The sequence below is a fragment of the Cariama cristata genome, unplaced genomic scaffold (genome assembly GCF_000690535.1).
Source record: "Cariama cristata isolate BGI_N322 unplaced genomic scaffold, ASM69053v1 scaffold3154, whole genome shotgun sequence".
Taxonomy (NCBI): Eukaryota; Metazoa; Chordata; class Aves; order Cariamiformes; family Cariamidae; genus Cariama; species Cariama cristata.
The window spans coordinates 1-11780 of NW_009614488.1; the positions used below are offsets into that span (position 1 = coordinate 1).

At 40.8% G+C, this 11780-nt stretch overlaps 1 protein-coding gene across 1 annotated transcript in view; it reads left to right on the plus strand.

Annotated features, from left to right (window-relative positions):
- Positions 1-1265: 1265 nt before the first annotated feature.
- Positions 1266-11780, plus strand: part of CACHD1 (cache domain containing 1) — a 60905-nt gene continuing 50390 nt past the window's right edge. The window contains exon 1 of the mRNA XM_009699423.1: positions 1266-1411. Within this exon, the coding sequence (XP_009697725.1) occupies positions 1404-1411 (8 nt within the window). The 5' untranslated portion in view covers positions 1266-1403. The remainder of the gene's footprint in view (positions 1412-11780) is intronic.

An 11780-nucleotide genomic window follows, 5' to 3' on the forward strand; every position in this document is an offset into this window, starting at 1 on the left:
TTTTAAAAAAAAAAAAAAGAAAAATATGGGAGTTTTTTGGGTTTTTTGGTTTGTTTTTGTTGTTTTTTTTTTAAAAACATTTAAAGAGAAGGGGTGAAGTACTCAATTTGCCTTTTCTAGAGTTAGGCACTCTAATTTTTTTTTAAAGGCTTGAGAATTGCTGGGGAGGGATGACAGCCTGTTTGTTTTCACTTCCTGAAAAGAGAGAAATATGATCGTCTGCTCTTACAAGTAATAGCGTAACCTCTAAACCTTGTCCTGATTTATAAGTGGCTGCCTTCATCAGAGAGACTTCTGACGACAAAAGGCTTGTGGAAGAATTTCACCTGTGCGAGGCTGTTGTCATTATTTTCTTTCTGTTATAATACAGTGTCAATTACAGATTTTTCATTTTGTTGTTGAAGTTTGTAGTTAAAACTGCTGTAGTTCATGACCAGCCACAGTGAGCTGCTAGATCGCTGAAGAAAATCACTTGAAAGATGCTCAGTAAGAGACCCCCAGGAAAGCAGCAAGGGATACAAAGAAAAAAGCAAGAACTGGGCTGGCTTATTTTGCCCAGATCGCAATGAGGAGATCTACATGAAAGGAGTTGTGAAATACTTCTGCACAGTTCCACCTGACAGAGGAGGCTGCTGATGAACAGAGAAATATTCGTGGCAGTATTTGGGGTTGTCTGGATCCCGAGCTTGTTCCCTTTAATAGATTCAGCGCGCTGGCAGAGGTGCTGTTGGCTGTTTGCTCCTGAAGCAATAGCAGATTTCTCTGTCAGTGAAGTCTTCTGTAATACTATTATTTGGGCTTTCCTTAAGTGTCCATTTGTAGGGCTTCTTTAGATTGACTTGTGGCCTGTTTATTTTAGTCTCCATCATGTCCTTGTCAGTCCTTGCAGGAGCATCATACTGGAGAGCTTCAGTGGTAAGCCAGTAGCATCCAGGTGTCAGTTCTTACTGAAAGGGAAGTTTGATGTAATGGAAATTTCACTTTTCATACATGTAAAACTCTGTGTTCAAGTACCTGTTGCTAGATGGTGTCAGTCTATTTTATCTTTTTGTATAGGCTGCTTTCTGTGCGCAGTGTTATTAATTACTTGACTTCACAGTGCTTAAGCCACCAAAATAGAAGTACAATGAGCAACACAGACAACTGTTATCTTTAACATATGCAGTTTTTACTTTCCATTTAAGTTGGTTGGTAAGGAACATAAGGCGTAATACAGAGAAACTGGCTTAATTTTAATCTTGCTTCTTACTACTTTTTTTCAGTTGGCAAAAAAAATTCGTGAGAAATTTAACCGTTACTTGGATGTCGTGAATCGTAACAAGCAAGTAGTGGAAGCATCATATACTGCTCATCTCACGTCTCCCTTGACTGCAATCCAAGACTGCTGTACTATTCCACCATCTATGATGGAGTAAGTATTAAATTCTGGAATTACTTATGCTGTCGATTTAATATGTGAAGAAAAAAAGATGATTGCTTTGCAAAATAGCCTGTATTTTCTGCCAGTCTTGATAACACTGAAGAAGGAGGAAGACAGTACTCCAAAGGTGCTCCTTATCTTGTCCTCATGTTCTTTTACATTTCTACTACATACATGTTTAATGAGGAATTCTAAACAAGAACTGGGACTCAGCTGCGACGGATTGTACAATGAAACAAAAAGGAAAAAAGTTTATTCAACCCTTAATAGCATGAAAGAGTCTTCTATACAAAATGAGTCTGTCTATATCCAAGATACCGTTTTTGCATTGAGACACTGCTTACCCTGAATAACTCTTCTGAAGCTGGTCATGGGACATTTTTTCTTTTTTTTTTTTTTTTTTTTTTTTTTTTTCTTTTCTTCCTTCCTTTGAAGTGAAGTATCCAAAAATCACGAGTTGGTCAGTACATCACATGCTAAAAATACTACATTACAGTTTAATCAAGTTGACATGCTGCTGTTTGATACACACACACAGAGGTTTACCGAAATGGAGTACACTGCTTGGAAACTGAATTTGTTCATTTTCAATTTGTTTTGTTTTTAAAAACAGGAGTTATGAATAGTCTAAATCCAGGCGGTTGGTTGTCTTTAACCATGTTTTACTATGCTGCGTATTTGCAGAAACTTCTTTGAGTTTCCTAATTGTAGGGAGGGTATGATAGAAGGTCTGACTTTTCCAATAAAAGTATAATAATTTCTTTTAAATGCTCAACATTTTAAACATTTGCTTCCATATGTGCCAGAAAAGAACGAGAGTAACTTTCAGTTTACATAAACCTTGATTACAGAGTATATTTTCATTGTTTATATCTCAGTGTGGTTTAAAACCATTTTAGAGAGAGGAAGGTAATTCAGGTAATAAATGTTAAAAACACTTTCTGCAATCTATAAGACAGCTCTTCTCTTAATGGCAGCGTGCTTTCATCTTTTCTGAAGTACGGCATTAACCTTTGTTTATGTAAGGATCTAAAATATTCACTGCATTCTAATACATGGTATGAGTCTGTGTTTGGAGAGAAAGACCATTTGCTTGTTTTGTGTTTGTTTTGATTGGCATGAAAGTAAGAAATCTCAATAGGATTAAGCTTCAGGTGACTCCAAAGAAAGGGGTATGTTGCTGTTGGGTTGTGCGTAGGTTTGGTGGTCTCGGTACAGTTCCTACTGGAGAGGGTGCTTATGTAAAACGCTGGCACATCTGGTGCTCGATGGCCAGACTGTTGGCAGTGTTAGCAGAAAGGTCAAGAACTGATTGAGGATGAAAACCTTTCTGCCCTCTGATCTCTGCCTGCAGGCACTGCCAGCCAGCAGTAACACCTTCCAAGCAAGGGATGAAGAGAAGGAGGAATGAGGAGATTTATCAGCTCCTTGTCAGTATTGCATAGTTTTTCATTAGAAAAATAAAGAGAGGTCTGCTCTTAGTCTGGAAATGGAAGCTTTCATTAATTTCCTTTCACTTTGTACTCCAAAATTACTCGGCTTGGAAGTCCTTTAGAAATGTCTTTCTCTGTGGTGGACTTGCAGAAGGATCCTTCACAGTAAGTGGTTTAAAAAACAAACCAGAGGTCACAGCTGGCAAAGCAGAGGGGTGAATTTTCTGTTTGCAGAGATCCTCATTCAGGCTCTACAATATGATTCTCATTATTTAATTACTTAGATTGATAATATTAAATCTGCCTAAGCGGATACCACAACAGTCCATCAGTCTGCAGGATCTTCCAGACAGCACTTTGGCAAGACCTGGTCAAGTATGTATGGTTGAGAACGGTGGCTTATCAGACTGTCGGGAATATACCCACAACAGTCTTTAGGAAATTGTCTGCAAGTCGTACAAAGAAAGAATGTAAAAACATGTTTTCCTTTTAAAACTTAACTTCCAGGTTGTAAGCACCGTACTTTGTTAATTGCCTGCTTTGCCTAATGCTTCTGCCATCCTTTCCCTTGTCATTTTGTCCCCCTTCTGCCTCTCCTGCCTGCTGCTCTTCGTTTTGTTTTCCTTCTCTGGGGCATCTCCCTTCTGGGAGATTCCCCATTTTGGTTAAAATGTCAGGGAGGGAAAAAGCTAATGCTGATATCCAAAGTGGTGTTATTAGGTCTTGTGTTTGACACAAGCCTGCTAAAGGGGAAAGTAAAACGGTTCACATGGGCACGAGGTGGTGGTTCCTGAAAAGCCAGGAGAGTACCAAACGCTGTTCCCCATCAGCTGCCTCAAAACCTGTCCTCGTCTCCCTCCCTCTCCAGAAAAGAGATTAATTTTTAATAGAAATCTCAAAATGAGATGACCTTCTTTTTAAGCAGTCGCTTTCCATCGAAATGAAAAGATTACGTGCTCATCAGGATCCCCCTTGGGTACCTCCAGGCCTGGTTAGAAGCAGGGAAACGGCTGGCGGGGTGAGTGTCTTTGCAGGCAGATGTATCCAAAATCACCAATAGCTTTTTTTTTTCTTTTTTTTTGTACAGATTGATAACATAAACTGAGATTTTTGACAGAAAATACCAGAATTTAAGATAGCTACCTTAATGTTCAGATTTTGGAGAACTGGAACACACGTATGAGTGTTTGAGCATGGATTTAGGAATTATTTTTAAAACACAGGCACAAGAATCTCCCACCTGGATGTTGTGATCATATTTTGAAGGCTACTGATTTACTTGAACTCTTCCACCTTTAATTTTTGGACTAGCTTGCTCTGACTATGAGGAGGCCTGTACTTGCGAGAAGTTAAGTTAGATGTACTGTTGCTGGTGACAGCTTATCCTTGACATTTAAAAGATGTGTGTTAGTGTTGGACGGAAGAGTACTGGTGTTAGAGCAACAATAATTATAATAGTTCGGTGTCGAGCATTTATTAGCTGCTGCTATGGAAGAGGTCCCATTGAAATCTGTGCTGTTTGCTGTTTTCAGGAGATGCTTTGCTTTAGATTGTACCTTGGAAATGTGTGTGTCCTTAGGGCTGTGGTTTTTGTTTCAGGAGGGTTGTGAAATGTTTGTGTTACGACTACTTAACTCTGTATTCTTTTCCTTGGTGTAGGGAGGTGTTTCCTCATGCGACCTCTTTACTTGAGCAAATATTTGGTGCAAGAACAGTGTCAGAAGCACATTATCTTCAGGCTATATTTTTAAGGTAGATTCGGAGGCCTGTCTCACAGTATTTAAGGCTGTTTATCACATGGTGTTCAGCCTCTAAATGCAGAGTGACATTTGAAAATCTGAGGGCACTTCATGCTGTTAGCTGATTCTTCCGTCATTGCTGTCTAGCTTATTGACGTTGCGTTGGGAACGCAGCAAGTTTGGGTTGGTTTTGGAAAAATTACTTGGGAAGGAGATGATGAACTGTTGTGTAGAGAAAGGATTTTTTTTTTTTGAGGGTTTTTTAATGCTCAGTATCTTTGGTTTATATTTGTTGTTACCATTAACAAAATTATCCATGTGTGGCCTTGTGTTTGCTTGTATTTATCTTGAAAATATGATCATTGGCGTCAGACAGTTTGCCATGTTGCTTTAGATAAACTGTGAGAGTACATCACCTGGTGACTATAAATAAATGATACAAAACAGGACTAACAAAGCGCTAACTGGGATAAAACGAACCTGGCATTTAAATTGCTCATTTAGTTGAGTAGTGAGATATGACAGAGAAGGCGGTATTTATTTTATTGCCATTAGGTGGTGTTGGCTTTTACAGTGAAGAGCCCAAATGAGTGAGTTTCCATGTGACTGTGATTCCAGTCCATAGTGACTGGTTCTGAATTAAAATTAACAGCCTGGCTGTGCTTTCAGTTGCTATATTGCACCCAACATATACCAGCCTAAGTAGCGTAAGTAGTAGCAATCTCGTATTTGTTCTCCCCACCAACGTAGGTTTGTGCAATGCAACTCCCTTGTTTTGGAAAGTGGTGAAAATAAATAAATTAGAATATGCAAAAGAAACTTGATGAAGCAGTGCAGTTGGTGGCTGTTCGGTGGTTTTGGCAAGGGACTTTTCCATAGGCCTTAATTCAACAATCATCTAATCAAATGCTTATGCTTATCTGGTTTACCAAAGCATTTAAACGTGTGCTCCTATAAATGGAAATTAATCGTATGCTTAAGTATATGTGCAAGTACAAGTACTGCTAAGGAGAGGTGGATTGTTAAATTGGAGTAACAGAGCAGGGTCTACTTGTTTTTTCTTTAGTTTTTGCTGTTCCTTTCTTCAATATAGCTGTTTGCATTTTCACTTCTACTCAATCGAGGTTTGGGAATGGAAAAACCATGATGGCAATGGAGGGAGAGATGACAGTTGAGAAGAGCAACCAGAGAGCCTAGCTTTCAGACAACCTCAGAAGTGGATGGTACGAAGATCCAGTATCTGCCCTACCATCCGGGCTATATTTGTGTCCGTGGGCTCAGAGCCTGGAGACTTGCTCCTTTTCCCAGGGTTGTGTGCTGCATTGAGGGAGCGCACGTAGCAGTTGAGAAGAGGCATTGCTCCAACCAGACAGAGTTAGTATGGATAAAGTGCTCCGGGCTCTTAGCAAAACGGATGGGTAAACTGATGGGAGATAAGGAAAATGGATGTCAAGTGACATGCATCTTCTAATCCTTGAAGAAATCCCTGCTGGAAAAATAAGGCTTTGTGTTTCCTCACTAATAAAGGCTGCTGAAGAAGCCATGAGAAACAGATTTTGTGCTGTCTCCAGACATTCCCTATCATGATTGAACTGGGTGGTTATTTACAAGACAATGTTTTAATTAAAGTGTCTTCCTTCTTAAGAGGATAAATACCTTTGTATACAAGACGCTGTCTCCTGTTTGTCATGCCTGAGGTGCTTCCTTCCCGAGAAAGCCCTGGGTCAGTCTTTAGAAGTCTTAGAACCGAAATGGCCTGATGTGCGTGGGGTGTGGATGGGGCTATAGCAGAGTGTCCGCAAGAGGGTAGGGGAAAGAATAAACAGTGTTTGTTTATCAGAAGTACTGAGCACCTGCAGCTTCCCTGCACCTTCAGTGGGAACTTACGGGATACGTGTCAGTTGGGAAAAGTGTCTAAATAGGGACTTAAGAAATGAGTTTCGGGAAGCAGGTTTGGAAGCATTAGCTTTGCGTGGGGTTGTAACTTTGCAGGTCTGTGTGGTCTGACTTGTGAATGACAACTGAAATAGCTTGCTTCATAAAGATGATGTTGGACTGGATGGCAGCATGTATATCAGATAGGTGGTTTATATTGAATACTTGCAGATGAAAGAAAATCAAACTCCTTCCTCATGAAAAGAAAGAGTAAGTCTGGTAATGTGTGTAATGTTTGAGTATTTGTCATCTACCGGGTATACAAAATGCCTTTTTCAGGAGGAGCTGTGATTCATGCTAGCTGGCTCTTGTCAGAGACGTTCAGAAGTAGCTTTATGTAGTTCCAGTTTTGCCAGGTAAGTTAAAGTTACGGTCACACAATAAGTACTCGCGAAGATGCAGTTGCAAGTACGTACTTCACAGAGCTGGTGCCATAGAGTATGCTTCAGTGGTTTTCTTGACATAGCAAAGCCCTGCCTATCTGCAGTAAGATTACCTTCCAAAAAAAAAAAAAAAAAAAAAAGAGAGGCTGTAACTTCTTATTCTTATTCAGATGCATTTGTGAGGAAACACGCGGCTGCCTGTGCAGCTTTTCCAACAAAAAACCAGAGACGATGCTTTTAAAGGGAGACAAAAAAATCTTCCCTAACCCAGTCTCGATCCCCCTCCTCTCCTTCCCGGTTTTAAGACCCATCATGCTGTGATGTGCTGCAACATTTCATGTTCCTTGCGTGTCTGTGAGAGAAGGTAGGAAGCAGTTTCCTTGAGTTGCCCTGGGACTGGGACCTGAGTGGGGAGAGACAAGCGGAATTGCAGTGCCGGGAAGCCGCCGCGCACGGTGCCTTGCCGCTGCGAGGGTGATATGGCCAACCGTGGTCCCCGATAACGCTACGCCTGCAGATGGGACACGAATACACGCGTGTGCTGGTGGAAACATCCCCCTTTCTCTTTGCTTCTACCCTGGAGGACAGAAACAAATTTCGCTGCTGGTTTTTACAAAAGGTTGTCAAGGGTCTCCAAAAAACGTACATTTAGAGGTGCATTGCCATTCATTAATGCTCTTGTTTCTGCTGCTGACGTATATGTTTCAAGGTGGCTGGAAATCTATTTTTGTTCTTTATTTAACTATGCTGGTAAGAGCTTAGGGAATGCATATATCTAAATTTGTGAAAGGAGATGGAATGGAGAAATATTTGTTGGTAAAACATACTACTTGGCAGTGTTGCGTTACAAACGTTAATAGAGCTGTTTGAATAAGTGAGTTTACAAACCTATTTTTGAAAATCATTTACTCCCTGACTGTGATAGCGCCTTCAGAAGTGGTCTGTTTTTTTCTTTTTTAAACAGATGGTTAAATATTTGCTAATGCAGTTCAGTTTTATCGCAGCTCTTTCTGTGTTTATCTTTCCTCTCCGGAGCGGTTAAGTGGGAGATAACGGGAATCCCATTCAGTTCCTTCAGTTGCTGCAATATCTGAAGAGCTGCACTTCCAAAGGAGAAGTGGGTGGGCCACGCGGAATGAAATTTAAGATGTGTTTGCTGTTCTTGCAGGGTATCAGACTACAGTAATGCATGTGGGTTTCTAGAAAATGTAGGGAGTGTGCATAGTGCTAGTCTTGGCATGGCCGTGTTCTGTCCATAAACCGTAGGAGGTATTTAGGAAATTGCTCTCTTGGACTGTTACTTTTACTTCGTAAATGTGGCCGAGTTCCTCGTGGAAAAGTGGGTTTTGGAATAGTTTGTGTTACTGGGTCGCAGTCCTCCTTCCAATAATACCCTTTCTTTACATCTGAGAACAAGTATACTTTGACTTTTTCAAGCAGCAGTTGAAATAATTGGAACAACTTCTGTGCCTTGCCAGAAGAAACTGGTTAACTGAATCATCAGTAAGTTCTTTTTGTTGAATTTATTCATAAAACCATTGTTTTCCAGCAGGCGGTTCAGATGCAGTGGGAACCATATATTTAAGTATTTCTTTAGGTATATAAAGTATGAGTTAAAATCTTGTCTTACAATCAAGAAAGCATGCCTAGTTGTGAATTTCAAAGGAAATGCTGAATTTTCAATGAACTTATGTAATTTCATTTGCATACGAAAATCAGCTTTAAATTTCTCTGAATGGAAAGGGAGGGAAAGACATGAGTCTTAAAACAATGAGAACCCCTCAGTAGCTGCTCAAGTGTCATTTTTATACGCAGCTCCCTCATTTTTTCCCTAAACTGAAACTGTACAAAAGAGGTTGATTTACACTGTAAATTCAGGCCGAACAAAATCCAATTGGAGCTCGCTTGAGGACTGTTTTGATGTAAGATTCAAAGCTTCTGCAAATTTATTTTATCTTCTGCACTTGCTGATCTCCTGCTTGTAAATCCTGTTGAAGGAGAATAAAAATGAACGCGGCCTGATGGGAATTTAATGTCTGAAGTTCAAAGCAGTTTGCACATCAGAGCAAACGTCAATCAAATGAACATCTTGCAAGCTAGGCAGGGAGCGCGTTTCTCCATGGGGAAGAGATCAAAGTGGGAGTCGCAGCTCTGTTTGCTCCCTCGGGATGCAGTTTCGATCGGTTGTTCATTAAAGTGAATCCAGAAGGAAGGGCTTTTTGGAGAGAAAGGGGGATGGGGTGAGCGGGCCTGTCTTGAAACTGAATTTCAGCCAATGTCTTTTGCTCTCATTTAAGTAAGTACAAAAACTAATTGCATCTAAATACGGGGTTTGGTGTGTTTTTCTGGTAAGGAATGTGGAAGGCTTGGCTGTAGTGTTACCACCTAGAACATTTTGGGCCAAATAATCTCAGAGGAGACCTCGGTCAGCCACCGCTGTTATCCTCCACCTCGTAGTCTTGCTGCTGGCAAAAGTGGGAGACGCTGGTAAAAATTGTCTCCTTTGCACAGAGAAAGGGTGGTGATCAGTGCTTGTCTGCAAATCTTAAAATATTTAAGCTTTGGGGTTTTTTAACTTCTTCCAACGCAAGCGATGGGAAGATATATATGGTTTGAAACCTGTGTGGAAAACGTGCAAGGTATAAATATGTCGTAGGAAAGGTAAAACCGGTAGTTACAGCCAAGAACATAAGCATTTACTGTAAATGCCACATGGCAATGTTGAGGCTTTACTTTTAATTGTTCCTTTAATGGTGAAGATTGCCAAATAGGTTAATAGCACATTCTTAATTGAAATGACTTAGAGGCACCCAAAAGCAGCACATGGAAAATTCTCCAGTGTGATTAAAATGATCGCAAATATTGCAATGTAAGTTTGCACAGTACTACCTTTGCCTAGTTTCTGGCCTTGGTTATCTGAGGACATGCATTTGCGATGGGAGCTGGTCTCTTCTCAAGGCCCTTCCATCATGGAACTAGTCATACCTTAGAAATACGCTCCATCGCACCGTGCAAAAAGCCAGTTTTAAGGCAAGCTACACCTGGAAAGAGATTTGAAGTAGATATCCCACATAGCTCAGTCTGCAGCAGTCCTTGCTCTAGGATGACAGATCTGAGGGATAGTCTTTAATTTATGGGGTTTAAAAAAAATATTTTTTTGCATATTTTATTTATATCATTTTCCCATTAACCATCTTCTCTTTTTGCTACTTGTGTGCTGGAGCAAGAGAAAGGGAGGGGAGCTGAGCTGCAGTAATTTTTTTGCTTTCCTTTTCCAGCTCTGCTCTAGATTATTTAGACACCTATGTCTTCATTTTCCTGATGGGTAATGTAATACTTGCCTACTGAGAAAAGCTGAGAGACTTTGTTGATTTTTGTATTCGACATGCTGTTTTCCTGATGGGTAATGTAGTACTTGCCTACTGAGAAAAGCTGAGGGACTTTGTTGATTTTTGTATTCGACATGCTCCAATAAAAAGTGCAGTGTAAGCAGGGTGTTTATAGCTGGAACACTGATCCCCTTGGCCCGTGGCGATCAGTTTGGGGCTGCAGGAACGCCCGTGACGGGGCAGCTGAGAGCGATAACTTTATTTTTGCCTTCCTAGAAGGCATGCCAGAATTGGATCTGGTGTTCATCTGCTTGAAACCCCGTGTTAATATCTGTCATGACTGAGACACCTGAAATTCAGTTTGGCAGCTTTGTGTGGACAAAGAAGTGATGTAGCAATACACTCCACATTTTGAATCAAGATAGATACGGTTTCTCTGCCAGGTAATTTAAAGCGAGTGGTTTGGGTAGTGTGAGAACTGCGTGTCAGGATGCACGTGTCACTTTGAGTGAGCGCGAGCGGTGTCTTTTGGCATAAAACAAAATCAGAGCACAGGAAGATTCCAGATCATTTTGAATGAAACCCCAGCATTTACTGCCTGTATTCTGACATGAATAATGTTAGTTGCTAACAAGGTATCCTGTTGCCATCACTAATAGATTTTGATGGGAGCACTGGGACAATTAGCTAACATCCTGAAAAGTCATTATTTTTCCCTAAGAGTTTATTCTTTGGTATTCCTCGGAAATATTTCTTTAGCGTGGAGAAGTTTAATTTGCAGTTTCTAGCTCTTCTCCATCTGGTTTTGCCCAAAGACAAACATGGTTTTTCTGAAACCCATCCTTTATCAATCAATCTTAATCTGAAGATTCTTTAGCCAACAAAAAATCAACAACGTTTTTGTTTGCTTGGTAGGAGTTGTAATTTTTTTTAAGTGGTTACATTTTATTGGGGATAGGAAAAGCCACAGCCTTGATCCGAGGAGTACGTTCCTGTGAAATGTCAAGTCTTTTCCTCGGTGGAGAGGACTTTGGGGAGTTTTCAGAGAGCAGGTTGCCAATAGCGTCAACAGGCAGCTCCTGACAGGTTGGATGAGCCCATGCGGCGCTCCATGCCGTCACGGTTTGGCTGCTTTCGGTGTCTGACGTGGCATCCCTTCCTGATCTTGCAACCGGGTGGTGGTGGGATCTGGAGAGGAGAGGAGACCTTTCTATCTGTCTGTCCATCCGTTTTTTTTTCTCTCTCTCTCTCTCTTCCTTGCTGTGAAGAGTGAGGATAATGCAGAAGATCATCAAAAGCTCTTTGCCCCTATCTGGGCCGTGAATCAAAACACCAGCACTGATGGAGGGCTGTTGATTATGCTGGTTTGGATAAAATACCAAAAGGTATTTTTGGTTAAAAATACCAAAAAATACTGAACATCTGTGTCCAATAAGGAACCCACAATACTTTCTGTAGAGCAAGGATTTAGCTGCCTGTTCTTGTTCCTGCTGTATACGACGTTTTTCACGTCGCTCATCGCTGAGTGGTTTTGGTGCGTT